Source organism: Apaloderma vittatum, unplaced genomic scaffold (genome assembly GCF_000703405.1).
Source record: "Apaloderma vittatum isolate BGI_N311 unplaced genomic scaffold, ASM70340v1 scaffold9829, whole genome shotgun sequence".
NCBI lineage: Eukaryota > Metazoa > Chordata > Aves > Trogoniformes > Trogonidae > Apaloderma > Apaloderma vittatum.
In genome coordinates this window covers 50,956-68,479 of record NW_009734689.1, presented here as the reverse complement: position 1 = coordinate 68,479, position 17,524 = coordinate 50,956, and the positions used below count along the sequence as shown (strand labels likewise).

Here is a 17,524-nt window from a genome sequence, read left to right as displayed (position 1 = left end):
GAGATATGAGATGTCACTCTGTCTACATGTCTGCAGGGGAAGAAGGTACTTCACTTGTTTTTTCACTGTCATCAGATTTACAGAAGCCAGATACAGAAGGGCCAATGTAACCATCTAAAGGTGATTCAGCAGTGAACACGAAGAAAAGCTGTATTTTAACATTGTAATACGTTATTAAAAAAACCCTGAAATTTTACATTCCCTCAGCCTGCAAGGTATTCTGTTAAGTGTCCACAAATGTTACAAGAAGACTGTGAAATCAAAGCTAACAATTTTCATCTAGTCGCTTCCACAGAGACTCTCCAAATCAAACTCAGAGGAATAATCTTTTTTTTCATTTGGCATCACATCATGTTCCTGTAGTCTTCTATTTCTCTGCCAAGTAGCATTCCACAAATGAATAGCTTCCTGTGGGTCAAATTTTTTTATATCTGGAGAATTCATCTGAATTATCATAAGATCTGACACACTTTCAGGCCTTAGTTTAGTATGCAAATGCATCGTGGTGTGTTTCATTTGACTAAAGCCTCGCTCTGTTTCAGCTGAGCTTGCTGGCAGAGTTAGGATCAAATCCACCAATGTCAGGATGTTGGGATATTTCTTTAAATAATCTGAGTTCACTGAATCCCATGTCAAAGTCTGGATGTTCTGAAATCTAAAAAGCACGGTAAGAGGCATGATTATAACTATCACTAAATATATTTCCATAATCCTTTTAATCAAATCAATAAACAAACACAGATATAGATTTCTAATTACCTGTTATACACCTCTAATTTCAACATGCTCCATTCAGTTTCTACTTCACCTATTTTCACACTAGCAGCTTCTAGTATGACTTCATAATATTTAGTCAAGAGAGACACTTCCTTTTCACCAAATTCTATAACAGAGGCAAAAGAAAAATATTTTTGTTATTCAAAAAAAAGAAGAAGGTGCACTTCAGATATCCACTACTACAGTTCTATACCTTGCTTCATTTTTTCAGGCCATAGTTTAAAACTTCCAATAGTAGTGGCACTCAAAACATCTTGATTTGCATTGCAAAAACAATTACGGAGCCTCTTCACCACATTACGCAGTACTTTGGTTCGTACTACTGAAATATTTCCATTTCCAACAAGCTGGTAACCATGAAAGTGCTGACTGGTCTCCATTAGGCGTTCCTTTGGACCAGCTCTGAAAGATACACAATACAAAACAATATATAATACTCTTTTACTGTAATCTAAGAGATCATGGTTCAGTTGTTAGAAATGCCAGACCTTGTTTGATACATTTGGAGAGTTTCCAGCGCTGACTGCATGGTTGCAAATATGTCTGCGATGGAGGAGTTGTGATCTACAGTAACACGTGACAGAATATTGAGGACATTGATGACATCTAACAAAAAGTGAGAAAACTTGACTACTTCCATTCGCAGAAGGAGGTGTAAAAGGCCTTTGACTGTCTGCCAGTTTGAGGCTCTTAAATCTCTTTCAGTCTGGAAATCAATAGAAAAAAAGCAAGTGCATGGCACATGAACCAAAATTAACCATAACAATTTTTCCTTAAGTTACACCCAAATTTTAAATCTCTTACCTTACTCAGGTGTAGAACAATTGCAGGATAACCTTTAAGGAGAATTTGTAGGGCTGTTTGTAGACGAGGAAACCACTGGGAGCCTCCAATGCGAGAAGGAATAGCTGGACGTAACTTAAGGTCTTCATATGTGGCTTTGAGATTATGCTTATTTAGAGGCGAGTTATGATAAAAGTAATAGATATTTCTCAAGACATTGCTCAGGGTGTTATATAGCTGAATATTTTTCAGTGCTCCTTTGAAAGCCAGCTTTAGGTGGTGAGCAAAACAATGCACAGACTGTACACATGGCTGAATTTCCCTCAGAAGTTTAGCTACCCCACTGTTTTCTTCTACCATGACATCTGTCCCATCACTTCCAAATCCAACTAATTTTCTTGACCAGTCTTGGCTGGCCAAACTGAGCTGAAGATTTACTTGTAATGTTTCCTCTATTGCATTTTTTATAGCTGAAGCATCAGTTTTCTGAACAGGTTGAACACCTACAATCTGGCAATGGACTTTTCCTTCATTTGCAAAACGTACGTAGACAACTGCAGCTGCTTTGAATATGCTGTCTGTGACTCCATCACTAATAACAGAAAAGAATTTACATTTCTCCAGTTTCTCTTTCAAAGCTCTTCTTTCTACTTCAGCGATAAAATGTATAAACATTCTTGCTGACTTGTCAGTTCTAAATATGGAACCAATATCCACTCCTTTCATATCATCTAGTTTGCATATCCAGTCAAGGTCTGTAAAAGGACGACCAGACTTAGCAATAGCATGGCATGTTCTAAAAATATTTTCGACTCTACCTAATGTTATGGAGTTCATGCTCTTCATCATCTGCTCAGCAGAAGCCGTATCTGGTGAAGCAGTACTGGCAGCTTCCATGCAGGTGGCCCAGGCATGAGCTTCACTACTCTGGTGTGTATTTATAAATTCAAGTTTGAAGTCATCAGTGCCAGAACAAAAGTTATGAATGTTTTCTCCCAAATCCACATTATGTTTACGACATGGTGCACAAAACATTATTCCCCTTTCATCATCATATTTTAACCAGGAATATTTTGTTAGCCATATTTTTGGAAACTGGCGATTCCTCTTTGTCCTCTGATGTTCCAAATCATTCTTCTCTGTCCCTCTGTCACCAACTTCTCTCTTGCTAGAAGAATTACTCTTGCTTTTAAATTGCTTCAGTGCTTTTATGGCTACAATTTGAAAATAAACAACTAAATAGAAAATAGGTTTTATTTCAGAGCCACAAAATCCCAGAACCACAGAATCTTAGGGGTTGGAAGTGACCTCGAAAGATCATCTAGTCCAACTCCCCTGCCAGAGCAGGATCACCTACAGTAGGTCACACAAGAATGTGTCCAGGCAGGTTTTGAATATCTACACTGGAGACTCCACAATCTCTCTGGGCAGACTGTGCCAGTGCTCTGTCCCCCTCACAGTGAAAAAAATTTTCCAAATATTTTTGTGGAACCTCCTATTGCTTGCACCCATTGCCCCTTGTCCTTCTGACATTCACCCTTTACATATTGATAGACATCAATAAGGCCACCCCTCAGTCTCCTCTTCTCAAAACTAAACAGAGCCAGCTTTCAGCCTTTCCTCGTAAGGCAAATATTCCACTCCCTTCATCATCTTTGTGGCTCTGCGCTGGACTCTTTCAAGAAGTTCCCCATCCTTCTTGAACTGAGGGGCCCAGAACTGGACACGATATTCCAGATGTGGCCTCACCAGGGCAGAGGAGAGGGGGAGGAGGACCTCTCTCGACCTACTAGCAACCCCACTTCTAATACACCCCAGGATGCCATTGGCCTTCTTGGCCAAAGGGCACATTGCTGGCTCATGGTCATCCTTCTGCCCACCAGGACCCCCAAGTCCCTTTCCTCTACACTTCTCTCCAACAGGTTAATCCCCAACCTATACTGGTACATGGGGTTGTTCTCTCCCAGATGTAAGACTCTGCATTTGCCCTTGTTTTTGATAGAATTTCTCCCTGCCCAACTCTCACAGCCTTCTGGTGTGTCAGCCACTCCTCCCAGTTTTGTGTCATCAGCAAACTTGCTGACAGTGCACTCTATTCCCTCATCCAGCTCATTGATGAATATACTAGACACAGGCCTCTAACTAGACTCTGCCCCATTGACCACAACTCTGACTTCTTCCCTTCAACTAGTTCACAACCCACCTCTCTACCCAACCACCCAGATCACACTTTCTCAGTTTACCTACGAGGATGCTGTGGGAGACAGTGTCAAATGCTTTGCTAAAAACAAGACAAATTGCATCCACTGCAGTACCATCATCTATCCACCTGGTTATGCCCTCATAAAAGGTTGGTCAAACATGACTTCCCCTTGGTAAAACCATGTTGACTGCTCCTAATGACCCTCTTATCCTTGACATGCCTAGAGACAGCATCAAGGATAAGCTGTTCCATCACCTTTCCTGGGATGCAAGTGAGGATGACAAGTCTGTAGTTCTCACCCTTTTTGAAGACTGGAGTTACATTTTCTTTCCTCCAGTCCTCAAGCACCTCTCCTGTTGCCCACAACTTACCAAAGATGATGCAGAGTGGCCTAGCAATGACTTCTGCCAGCTCCCTCAGCACCCGCAGGTGCATCCCATCAGGGCCCATGGATGTGCAGATTGCCCAACCAATCCCTAATCCAGTCCTCATCAACCAAGGCAAACTCCTCCTTTACCCTGACTTCCTCTGGGGCCTCAGGGCTCTGGGGTTCCTGAGGACAGTCTCCAGCGGTATAGACAGAGGCAAAGAAGGCATTCAGTATCTCTGCCTTCTCTGTATCCTCTGTCACCGGGGCACCCACCTTATTCTGCAGTGGGCCTACATCGCTTCTAGGGTTAGTTTTGTCTGCAATGCATTTGAAGAAGCCCTTTCTGTTCTCCTTGACCTCCCTTGCAAGGTTTAATCCCAAGGAGGCCTTAGCTCCTTGATCTATAGACTCTCTTCTTCCACTTGAGTTTGCTTAGCAGTTCCCCATTTAACCATGTTGGTCTCCTGGCTCTCTTTCTTGATTTCCTACCCATCGGGATGCTCTGATCTTGGCTTGGGAGAAGAGGTCCTTGAATCTTAACCAACTATCTTGGGCCCCTTTACCTTTTAGTATCCTGTCCCATGGGATTTCCCCTAGTAATTGCTTGAAAAGACCAAAGTTGGCCCTGCTGAAGTCCAGGGTTGTGATCCTGCTTAGTATTCTGTTCCTACCACACAAGATGCTGAACTCCAACATCTCATGGTCTCTGCAGCCAAGGCTGCCCTCAACCTTCACTGCTGCAACCAGACCCTCCTTGTTGGTGAGCCAAGATCCAGCAGTGCTCCTCTCCTGGTCAGCTCATCCACCATTTGCATCAAGAAGTTATCATCGATGCACTGGGGGAGCCTCCTAGACTGTGGATGACTGACTGTGTAGGCCTTTCAGCAAGTAGCTGGGGAGTTGAAATCCCCCATGAGAACGAGGGCCTGTGATTGTGAGGCTGCTGTCAGCTGCCTGTAGAAGGCCTCATCAACTTCCTCATCCTGATCATGTGGCCTTCAGTAGACACCCACCACAGCATCACTCATGCTAGCCTGCCCCTTCATTCTCACCCACAAACTCTCAACTCACTCCTCATCCACCCCAGGACAGAGCTCAACACATTCCAGTTGCTCCCTCAAGTAAAGAGCAACTCCACCACCTCACCTTGTTGGTCTGTGTTTCCTAAAATGGACATGGCCACCCATGACCACATTCCAGTTATGTCCCACCATGTCTCTGTAATTGCCACCAGATCACAACCCCTTGACCGCACATAGATTTCTAACTCCTCCTGTTTACTCCCCATGCTGTGTGGGTTTGTGTACAGGCATTCCAGGGCATAAACTGAGCTTGGGGGTGGGAAGCCTGCTGGTCTTCATTAATACTAGAACGCTGCCCCACTGGTGCAAACCCAGCTACAACCACAGCCCCCTCTGAAACCAGTTTAAAGCTCTGTGACTGAGCCCTGCTAATTCTCATCCTAGAACCCTTTCCCCCTGCAAGATAAGCCTTTCCCACATATTACCATCAGGCCTGGTGTCTTATGAAACCAGCCATGATCAAAGCCCTGTCTGTAGCACCAGTCTTGGAGCCAGGTATTTACGGACTGCATACTTCTCTTCCATCTGACGTCATTGCCTACAACTGTAAGAAGGGAAGAGAAAATAATTTGTGCCCTAGACTCATAAGTTATGAATTCTATTTTTTGCTAGGCATTTTTTTGGCCATGTTACTCTGGTAACTTGTGAATAGAATGTGACTTGAAATAAATAGCCATAAAAGAGAAAAAAGAAAACTGAGATCTGCTTTTAAACCACTTGGAAGCTACCCAGAATCCTTGTAAGAAATGGTCAGTTTTGACTCCAATTTCCTTTTGACTACCCAAAGTATTTTCAGAATATGTAACCAGTAAAATGCAGCAGCATCAACATTTTTGAAATAGGGAAAAAATAGGGTTAGGAGTAGAATTTAGAATGATTTTTCAGGTAAAATGTCTCTCCAGAAGATACTACTTAAGTCACAAACCTATTACAATGCCCAATACACCTGACAGTAACAGAAAAGTTAACTTGGAGCAAGTCCATAAATCCATAATCAAATATCTGTCACAGCATGCATAAGATGTTTTACAGCATATTTATCTGCACGATAATTCTGTTATTGTTTTGAGAAAGAGGAACTGCATAAGCTTCACATTTTGTTCTCAAAATGAAAACATTCTTAAAGCATTGAGATTGTTTCCAATATTGTTTTCCCAAATTATTCTCAGGATGGTCATGCCATAAACTGACGTTTTTGAAAATAGTATCCTTAGAGCACGCAAATCTCCTAATTTTGGCAAGTAATTTAATGATTCACTGTTGCCATAAGGTCATGAATTTGAAAAGAAAGCAGTCAAACAATGAAGACAAATTCCATGCAGAACCGAGGCAGTAAAACTAGAAATATATTCACTGGGAAATAGAAGAAGTAAAGCAGTGAGGAAATGACCTAAGAACAATCTGTATCCCCACTGTATTGTGATGTGTGCATCAAGAAGCAAAAATAATGATTACATTACATTAATCATAGAAAGAAATGCTATTACTGGTATTTTAAAAGGTCTTAAGAAAAGAGTCCTTGTACACAACTCTTTCCTCTTTAACATAAAGGGGCAAATTTTCAAATACACATTATACAATTTTTGAGAACTCTTTGTTCCCATTGTCATAAAAATAAGTTTTTCTGTTCCTTTCTATTCCGAGCATCCTGAAAGATTGTAATAAAGTTAGGAAGCTGGCATCTGCCCAAGTACCACACGCATGACTGAAAAGAGAGGAGGAGAAGAAATCTTAACATAAAGTAATGATTAAAAACCTTGCCTAACATTAGGCAGCCACAAAACTGCAAGAAAGGGTGAAAAAGAGATGTCAGGCTGTATTAATAGATATGCAACCGCATAAGTCAGGGAGGGTGAAAAGGACAAAACAGTTAATACCTCTATAGTGACTACTGCTTCTGGAGTTGTATGGGAACCTGTAGAAATTCACTGCTTAGAAAAGCAGAGATCAGAGTAGATTCTGTGAGCCACCATCAGACATAGGATCCCCTGGTTTTCCTGTAACCTTCAATGTTATCCACATTTTTCAAGTTTTGATTTTTTTTTAATTTGAAACACAAGAGTTTAAATGCCTAGGAAAATATGTTTGGGTTGTCGTACCTTTATAAGTTGTATGTGTTTCTAGAAAGACAGCACATCCTACAGCAAATGTGAACTGTTTGTCAGTAGGGTAGAATTACGAATGTCCTATAAATGTCTTTCAAAAGCAGAGGTGAAAGATACTCATAACACTCCCACTAAGGAAAAAGTGGGGAGATGACCAGCTTTTATCCATTCTGTGGCCAAGAGGCATAAGTCAGCCTAAACTCAGTTCCAGAACACACACACCATGCAGTGCACCCTGGCCGTACCTGAGCAAGCAAAACACATAGTTAAGCTGACATGAAAGAAAGGCAATAGTTATGGTGCTTTAGCTTTTTTGGCTGGTTGATGAAGTGGTTTTGTGTTGTTTTTTTTCTTTTAAATGAGGCTGACAGATATGAAAAGGAACAGGAGATAGCTAGTGGTAGGACACTGGGAACATGTGAAAAGGTGGGATTTTTTGCAGTGGTACTATGCAAAAAATACAAAAGGAAGCCAGCCTGTACTACTTACAAAGCAAGTTCTTTTCTTCATAAGCTTGTCATCAGTGAAATTAAAAGGAATACTAATGTAGAAAAAGCTACACAAAGTAGAACTGGTTTTCATTAAAATCTTTTTTAAAGGGAGTATCACTCACTGATATACCATCTGTCATCAACAAGCATTTTTCTGTTTCATAAGCAGCGCAGAAATAAAAAAGTTAAAAAAAATGGTTAGTGATGAAATCAAGATTATGACCACAAGTAAAACTGAAAACAGAAAAAAATTTTCAAAAAGTAGCATTAAAAATGGCAGCAGCATAAGGGAACAAGGACTGTGACATTTTAAGGAGACATGAGAAGAGCAATCACCATGCCTCAGCTATAAGGCACACATATACACATGAGACAATTTCCTGATGATACACCAGTCAGCAGAATATTTTCATACAGCCACTGTATGAAAATATTTTCCTAAACGGAGGAACTACAGTGCAGATTCAGATTACAAATTTACACAGGTAACAAAATACAATGGAATTGCAAACCTACACTAGAGATGAGAATTATGTTCACATTTTATTCTCCTTCCATCAAATTTTTCTCCAAACATTTAAACAGATTCCTATTCCCCTCCGTTTTCACTGAAAATGACTTCTGACTGGAGCTTTGGATGATGATCTATGCAAGTTACACATCAGAGTCTGTAGTAATGCTGTAAGGGATAAATGAGTGAATGAAACACTGAGGCTGAATTATATTCATCTAACTTTTGTAGTTTAAAAGCTAGTAATACTGGATATTCCTGTCCTTAGATAGAAAAGGCAGGAGTCTCAAAAATAAGATTATTTCCCTTGAGGTTATAGAGATACTCAGCATCCCCTGAGGTTTAGCCCCCATGGGCTTAAAAGGATGCAGGTGTCTGCTTATCTCTTGTGCAGACATTGGGTATGTTGATAAACAAAGCCTGCACAGAGAAGCAGGAGGAAGGAGTCCTGTGGTGCCAGGATTGCCCTGTTTCGGCTAAGGAGTGTGGGCATAGTGCTGGAAGCAGACAAATTGCTTCAAACCAGAATCCTGAAGGCCAGAATGAAAACTTTTGCTTTATTATCCCTAATATACATAGTAAAGTTGACACCAGTGACTATGCTAATAAGCTCTGTGAAGTACATGTTATAAACATCCATGACTATAGTACCTGACTTTCCACCCAAATCATGCCAAACGTCATCCCAGGGATGGTAAATAGATGAGGTTAGAATATAAGGAATATGGAGGGAACACATCACTGCAGGGACACCCTCTGGGAAATAATTGTGCTTTTATCTCTTGGTGAGAAATACCCAGAGTAGTGTTTTGCTAGATTATTATATATTAGCACTACTGCAGTGAGTGAATTTATCAACAGAAATCCCAAATCTGATGCTTTTGTAAATTACACCTTTTTTAATAACTTGCAAATTGTCTCAGTGTAGGTCCTTAATGGAGCTCTGAAATAGGTAAGTGTTTAGCTCTGGGATGTGCCTCCCACAGCCATACACCTTTCATGTGACAATGTTGTCAAAGCGCAGTCTCTCAGAAGAGATTGAGCTAAAAAGTAAAATCACTAAACAGAATTGGTTCTGTTTGGCTCAAATCAGGACATTTTATAATAAGCATTTATTTTATGAATAAGCATTTGAAACATTTTTTTTGAATTGGATATGAAAGTTTTTTAAACCTGACTGAAGTTTATTTCTGAGGAGCAATCAGTTCTATAGTTCAAACTGGAATAGCTCATGAGGGTCACAACTGTGAAAAAAAGGAAAAAAAATTAAAATTCCCTTGTGTAATTCAGTCATAAGATAGAGAACAGAAGTATGCAATAAAATCTATTTCGATGTGTTTAATAATGCGAAACATTACCAAAATTACATTCTCTGAAATATTTTTAGCAGAAAATTGAGATATTTCAGATGTGTGCTAATTGAAGGTAGCTATGGTCATAGCAAAAATATAATGTTAAACAGAATCAAAAGGGCTGAGATCAAATAGATGGTTAGTTTCATTCTGTTGATAAAAACAGAACTGTAGAAGAGAAAAGGAAAAAGAGTGAGTGTTAGTAGCTTCATTTTAAGGCCTGGCACGGTTCTTCCTATAAAAAAGCAGAATGTTCCTGAGGCAATATATTAAAGCGTTGTTAACAAAATGAACAAAGGAGTTAGTGAAATTAACAAATACCGCAGAGCCACCTTGAGTTTGGGTAACGGCACTTGGAATAATAAAAAATAATAATAGAAGTATTTCCTTATCAAATGAAAGACTGTGTCAGTAGGTAGGAAGGTCAAGCATAGGCTGTATTTTTTGTCCATCGGTGCTTGGAATGGTGAGTAATGTGCTTCCATGAAGAACCAAATGTGAAGGACAGAACAAAGTTGTCTGCGATGAACCAGCAGTTCTTTAATACCTTAAATTCCTAAGAAACACAAAACTGTTAAAAACTTTCATAAGATTTCTCTTGCAAATAGAAAATAATTTTTAAATATATTGGCACTTCCACTTTTTGCTTTCATTTTGGCAATGTGTTAAATGTATTTTGAAAAGATATCCTTATGACATTTACCTAATTTCCATTGAGAAAACAGTTTATTTCTTCCAACATAATAATTTCTTCCTTTTTTTGCTTGTGTCCCTCTGTACTCAGCACTGATGAGACTGCACCTCAAATGCTGTGTGCAGTTTTGGGCCACTCACTACATGAAAGACATTGAAGTGCTGGAGCCTGTCCAGAGAAGGGCAGTGAGGCTGGTGAAGGCTCCAAAAAACAAGTCTTATGAGGACTAGCTGAAGGAACTGGAGTTGTTCAGCCTGGAGAAGAGAAGGCTGGGGAGAGACCTTCTTATTCTCTACAACTACCTGAAAGGAGGCCGTAGCAAGGCAGGGCTTGGTCTGTTCTCTCATGTAACAAGTGGTAAGGTAAGAGGAAATGGCCTGAAGTTGCACCAGGGGAGGTTTAGATTGGATACTAGAAAAAAATTTCTTCATTAAAAAGGGTTGTCAAGCATTGGAACAGGCTGCCCAGGGAAGCGATGGAGTCACTATCCCTGGCGGTATGTAAGAGACATGTAAATGAGGTGCTTATGGACATGGTTTAATCATAGATTTGGCAGTAGTTAATGGTTGGACTTGATGATCTTAAAGGTCTTTTCCAACCTAAATGGTTCTATGATTCTGTTTTTTAGGTAAAATTCTTCTTCATGTAATCTCCATAACCCTAAAAAAAAAAAAAGCCTAATATTCAGACTTATTCTATTTAGACTTCCCCATAGTCTATGCATTGTGTCCTCAGTTGTTGGATTTCCATTATGAATGCTGAGAAGACTGCTCAGGAAAGGAGGAATTAGAAGACTAAGATGTTTGGCTTCAAGTCCAGATCTGTTTAAAGGTTCTCCAAGACAGGGATTAGTTTGTTATTTTTTGTATCTGCTTTAAAGCTGCTGTTCAACAGTTTCACTGCCACTATGCAAGATGCATTAGTGATTTTCCTTCTGTTCAGTAAGACCACCTACTAAGAGGGCATGTATTTTCAGTTGAGCATTCTATTAAACAAGAGGAGACAGAAGGATGCGATAGATTTTCCTGATATTTTGGCAGAGGAAAGATTTAACTCTTCCTTCGGAGTCTCCATAATGAAGGGGTATGGTTGCCTTAGGAGATCTGGGATGTAATTTATGTGGTCTTAAATCATGTATAAGAGAATGGAAGGAAGTATTTTAAGTATGACTCGCATAGCCTGTACTTTCCATCCTAATTCATTTGTTCAGAAAGGTACATTTCTTGACTTAGTAGTCACCAGACAGTAGAAGAATGCTGTTTCATGTTCTTTGGGACCTTATTTTAAACAACTCCTTACCATTGTCCCAGAGGACATGCAACAGCATTCTTTACTGTCTGAGGACAGTTAAGGCAAGATATTTACCTTTTTGGACAGCTGTGCAAGTCATCTTGGGTCACTTTTTTTGAATCACGGAATCATAAAATAGTTTTGGTTGGAAAAGACCTTTAAGGTCATGGAGTTCAACCACCAAATTTTAATGAATTAAACATTATTAAAAGGATAATATTGTAGAAGGACAAGGATTTAATTTGCCTTCTTCCCAATTATTACAAATGTAGAAGGGAAATAGTTGTTCTGTCTCAAATATGTCAGAAGTATTATAGTTTGTATTAGACAATTTAATTTTTTTTTTACTTTTAGTGAATAAATTATTTAATAACAAAAGAAGACCTTTAAAGTGGAATGACCAATCAAATTGATATCAGTGTTTCACCTTTATGGCAGTATCTAATGCGTACAAACATACAAAATTTAGTTTCATATGGCATTATATATGCAATGCTACCTGCCAGATAAATCTCTGTGGAAGAGTTTGGAATCCTTATACACTGTAGATAAGATGATGTATGCCCAAAGTGGGTTCGTGCTCAATAACTAATTGGAATTTCTCCAAAAATGTGCATGAAAAGCATTTCTGAATAAGGATTAAATTCAACTTCATTGTGCCTTCATGGCCTTACATATTAGAAAGACTTGTATCCAAAAATTTTACGTATGTGTTTACACATCGTATTTCACCATGTTAGTGGCAATCATACTGAAATTATAATATGGAACACTCGTAGTAATGAGACTCTCTGTAAATATGTGTTTAGCTGCTTTCCATCTTTAGGTAAGCTGCCTTACCTCAATTATTTTGTAACATTCATACAGCAGTAGGAAGTTTTGCAAGAAAGTCTTTCCAAGCATTCTAAGCCTAAGGTTCCGTAATTAGAGGGTATGCACACAATAAATGCACGCACAAAAGAAAAAAAGTACTTATCTGAGTTAACACTTGCAAATCACCCAAAACAAATGGCACACATTGATTTGAAGAATATAATGGCTAATGGTTATAATAGATTCCATATAGGGTCAATTAAAGTACTGATTTCTTTTAAAATGTCTTTTAAAAATATATCTTCAGTGTTCACTGAACTATTCATAAACAAGCTAGATTTGCATCTTTAAGCAAAGTAAGCATGATATGTGCCACTTGTAAAAACATGTTACAGAAACACCTATTAAAGCTATATAAAGATCATAGCAAGGACATCAGGGGCTTTCAAGTGGTCCGGTATTTCACATTTCGAATATTCTGCACTATGATTTGACTTTAATACATAGTAGGATCTTTAATTGTAGTATGATTTTAACAATACATGTAACTAATGTTCAGTAGCCTGCAGTAGTTACTTTAAATTTTAAGCAGGTAACTAACAGTCCTTCAAGAGTAAAAAGGAAAAATTTCTCCTACCTTTAGGAGCCACCTGTAGAAATTGCTTATGAAGTGTAGTAAGTTGTGAAAGACTTAGAGTACCACTTCCAGAGGCCTCTATGTGTGGAACATGTGGTGAAGGAACAAGGTCAGTAATCACTTTTACATCACCATTGATGAAGAAATCTGTTTCTTCTAAAGTAAGTTCATATTGGATTTTGCTGGAACTCTCAATATGATGTCGTGCAACCTCAATCAGCTTTTCAACACTGTGAAAGTGTAAATGTGAAAAGAAAGAGTGCTTTTAATAACATTGTGCATGACTTAGGTTCACTTTTTTATGTGCTCATATTTTGAGAGCTTTCCTCTCAAAATCCTCTATGTTAATTGTGTACTTAGCAAAACCATGAGGAAGTGTACTCCTCTTCTGGCAGCAAGAAATCTTTGGACTGTGGTAAGAAATTTACATAAAAGCAGATTTAAGCCATAGAGGAGAATTAATCGAAAAATATGAAAAGGATGAGTCCTTCTCTATCCCATAAATTTTATAAGGGTGGAGTATACATGGTGCATCTGTAAACATCACCTTCAATGCCTTGTCTTCTGCTGTGTCCCTAAATCCCAAATGTACAAAGCACTTTCTAGAGTAGAATTGTGGTGGGGCATACGAACTCCTGTTTCAAGTGTAATGAGTACAATTTATACAGGGAAAGATGTCAGCTGTCTATAATGTTCAAGCAGATGTAGGTTTGGCATAGGGTATCAGGTCAAAGGACATGACATTCTGTAAATATCGTGTCTTTACTACCACTGGTTGTCAGGAAAGCAAACAAAACTGTCTGGAAAGCAGAGGCTCAGCTTCTCTGAGATACTGCTATTTAGAGCCTTCACATCTTATACTCATGCCTCCTGTCTTAGGCTTGCCCTGACTTAGATCAACTAGCACTGCCTCGCATATGCCTCAAAAGTTAGTACAGGCCAGAAATATTTTCCAAAAGGAAAAGTATCCCCTTTCTTCTGGAGAGTAAAACACTTTAAGGCTGCAGATGTAGGCTATTCTATGGCAGATGGTCTAAGTGTCAAGTACCGTGACACAAAAATTGCAAAGAGCTTTCGTTTGAATGGACTTCGAAATAATTTTGAGAAATGTTATACATGGTGGTAATGACATTGGGTGGAATTTTCCAGCATGTGTGAAGCATAGGAAAGAAAATAACCCAACAATCTGCAGTGACAAAAGTCACTGATTTGATATAGAGGCTTCTAGTAAATGGAATAACTGGTTTTCTGCTGACGCTTGTAAATCTGCTAAATCTGTAATCTGCTGAATCTGATAAATCTGCTGTAGAAAAACAGCAGCATGGATAATTGTTCGATTCCCGTTCGGTCCCCATGTGTTGCCTGATCTGGTTGAGAGGTGGCCTCCTTGGTGACAGGGAGGTTGGATTAAAATGATGTCTAAGGTCCCTTCCAGCCTAGGCCATTCTATGATTCCATGATTCTATGATTCCATGATAATTACCTATACTGCTGCCAGCAGAACGTTCTAATCATCCAAGAAATTAGTTATTACCATTAAACTACTGAAGATAAAATTTCAGTTAATGAAATTAAATTGTTACTTCCTACTTATTTTTTCAAATTATTTGCTTCTATAGAAACAACTATTTTTACTAGGATAGTCTAATTTGAGGAAAAAAAAATGTTTCTGTTCAAAATTGGATATACATTACCTGGACATTTCTGCCAAGAACCTTGATCCAAGCCACTTTTCCATGTCCTTATAAGCCTCTGCTGCTTTCATTGTTAGCTCTTTGACAAATCCTAAAGCTTTTTCTTTTATAAGTTCTAGTCGAGACTTTGCAGCCATCTCTGTTTAAAAAGTAACGTCATAATAATACAAAAGTTGAGGAAAATTCTCAGTCTTAAATACCTAAAGTTTATTATGTTATCCTGTTTTTAGGCAATAAAACATTTATTTACTTTCTTATATTCTTGAACAATTTATGTTTCAGAATTACCTTTATTGTACCATGTATTTTACAAAAATGCGTCTTCTATAAGGATAAGAATTCACAAGTTAACAAATATCTTAATAACACTAATATATTCATATTAGTGTTCTTAAGGGGATGCTTAAGTAGACAGTGACATTGAATTGCGTTAACACTATACAGCAACAGACCTAGAAGCTTAACGATGCAAGTGTGAGTACCGTTATGGATAAATTTTTAAAAAATAACATTTCAATTATTAGGTATGTTAACCACAATAAAAGTTTGCTCTTCTGTTTCTAACTTTCAGCCCTTGTAAAACGAACCTCACTGGTTTTGCTCCAAACTCCCTATATATGACTATTTTATACCCTAAAACTCAGATTGCATTAGATTTGTTGCAAAGAGTTTGGTCAGTGAGCACTAAGAAAATACTTCACCTCTACCAAAAATATGCATACAATTTTTACATTAAACTTCTAAAAAATTAAGATTTTCATTATTTTTAGCTTTCAGAATGCGAATTAATGAAAAAAAGTATAATCAGTCTCCCACTGACAGGCTAGTACTGAAAAAATGAGCTAAAAGGACAAGAAATGGAACAAGTCAGCAATGTTCAAAGCGAAAAGGATGGAAATGGGATGTAAAGAGAGCTAAGGGAATGTACTGAGAGACAAATGGAACAGATAAAACAAAGATATTAAAAGCCTTAAAAAACAAGAGTAAGAAAAGAGGACCAGTAGCTAGAGATTACTGTGACATCCACAGCTTCTCTGGGCAACCTGTTCCAGTGCTTTACCACCCTCATGGTGAAGAATTTCTTCCCAATATCTATTCTAAATCTACCCTCTTGCAGTTTCAGGCTACTGCCTCTTGTCCTGTCGTTACAGACCCTTGTAAAAAGCCCTTCTCCAGCTTTCCTGTAGCCCCTCTCATCTATTGGAAGGCCACTATTAGGTCACCCTGAAGCCTTCTCTTCTCTAACCTGAATAAATCCAGCTCCCTCAGCCCGTCCTCGTAGCAGAGGTTCTCCAGCCCTCTCATCATTTTTGTGGCCTACTCTGGACCCAGTCCAGCAGATCCTTGTCCTTTTTGTACTGTGAGCTTCAGACATGGATGCAGTACTCCGTGTGGAGCCTCATCAGAGCACAGTAGAGGGGGAGAATCATCTCCCTCGACCTACTCGTCACACTCCTTTTGATGCAGCTCAGGACAACACAGTTTGCTTTTTGGCCTGTAAGTGCACATTGCCAAATCATGTTGAGCCTCTCGTCAACTAACACACCCAAGTCCTTCTCCTTGGGGCTGTTTTCAATCCAATCATCGCCCAGCCTGTATTTGTGCTTGAGATTGCCTCGACCCAGGTGCAGGACCTTACACTTGGCCTTGTTGAACTTCATGAGGTTGGCCTGGTCCCACCTCTTAAACCTGTCCAGGTCCCTCCAGTTGGCAAACCTTCCCTCCAGCGCGTCAACCACTCTACAGAGTTTGGTGTCATCAGCAAACTTGCTGAGGGTGCACTCTCTCCCACTGTCCATGTCGCCAACAAAGATGTTAAATCACACTGGCATCAGTACTGATCCCTGTGGGACACCACTTGTCACTGGTCTCCACTTTGAGCCGTTGATTGCAACTCTCTGAGTGTGGCCATCTAGCCAATTCCTTAACCAATGAGCGGTCCATCCATCAAACCCGTGTCCTTCCAGTTTAGAGACCAGGACGTTGTGTGGGACAGTGTCAAATGCTTTACTCAAGTCCAGGTAGATGACATCAGTTGCACTTCCCTTATCCACTGATGCTGTAACACAATCGTAGAAGGCCACCAAGTTTGTCAGACAGAATTTGCCTTTGGTGAAGCCATGTTGGCTGCCATCAGTCACGTCCTCTATATCCACATGCCGTAGTAGCTTTTCCAGGAGGATCTACTCCATGATCTTGCCAGGCACAGAGGGGAGACTGATGGTCCTGTAGTTCCCCAGGTCTTCCTTTTCCTCTTTTTTTCCTAAACTGCTTTGGGGTTAAACCATGTTGCCATAGGTAGGTATAAAAACATTTGCTCTAGTGGGGACCAAAAGAAGCCTTACAAATTTGTTGTCATTAAATGCAGTTTCTTCTCTACTTTTTGTAATAAATAGTATGCAAAAATCAGCCTTCTAAAGAAGTGCCATATATGATGATGGACTTTTCAACTGTTGCCAAATAAAATATCTAACAGCTAGGTTCTATCTTTTCTTTAGTGGGAAAGAGATTCAGTTTAAACCTAGCTTCAGTTTGGGACTTCTCTTTTTCAGGTATCTACTTGTTGGCTAAAATTGACCTACTGGCTTGGAATTTATGAGGCAAGACAGACAAAGAGACAGAACAATTGAACAGTATGTAGTTTCTGGAAGGGTCTGCCTGGAAAGGAATTCGGAAGAATAAACAAAATCTAAAGTCTTGCTGCTTGAATCTCCTGCGGCTT

The 17,524-nt window shown here is 39.3% G+C and overlaps 1 protein-coding gene across 1 annotated transcript in view; it reads right to left on the bottom strand.

Annotated features, from left to right (window-relative positions):
- Positions 1–279: 279 nt before the first annotated feature.
- Positions 280–17,524, bottom strand: part of SPEF2 (sperm flagellar 2) — a 63,125-nt gene continuing 45,880 nt past the window's right edge. Inside the window, exons 26-32 of the mRNA XM_009876367.1 lie at positions 14,803–14,941; positions 13,109–13,338; positions 1,582–2,774; positions 1,278–1,483; positions 971–1,179; positions 760–883; positions 280–655 (exon numbers count right to left, since the gene is read on the bottom strand). Coding sequence (XP_009874669.1) covers positions 280–655; positions 760–883; positions 971–1,179; positions 1,278–1,483; positions 1,582–2,774; positions 13,109–13,338; positions 14,803–14,941 — 2,477 coding nt within the window. The remainder of the gene's footprint in view (positions 656–759; positions 884–970; positions 1,180–1,277; positions 1,484–1,581; positions 2,775–13,108; positions 13,339–14,802; positions 14,942–17,524) is intronic.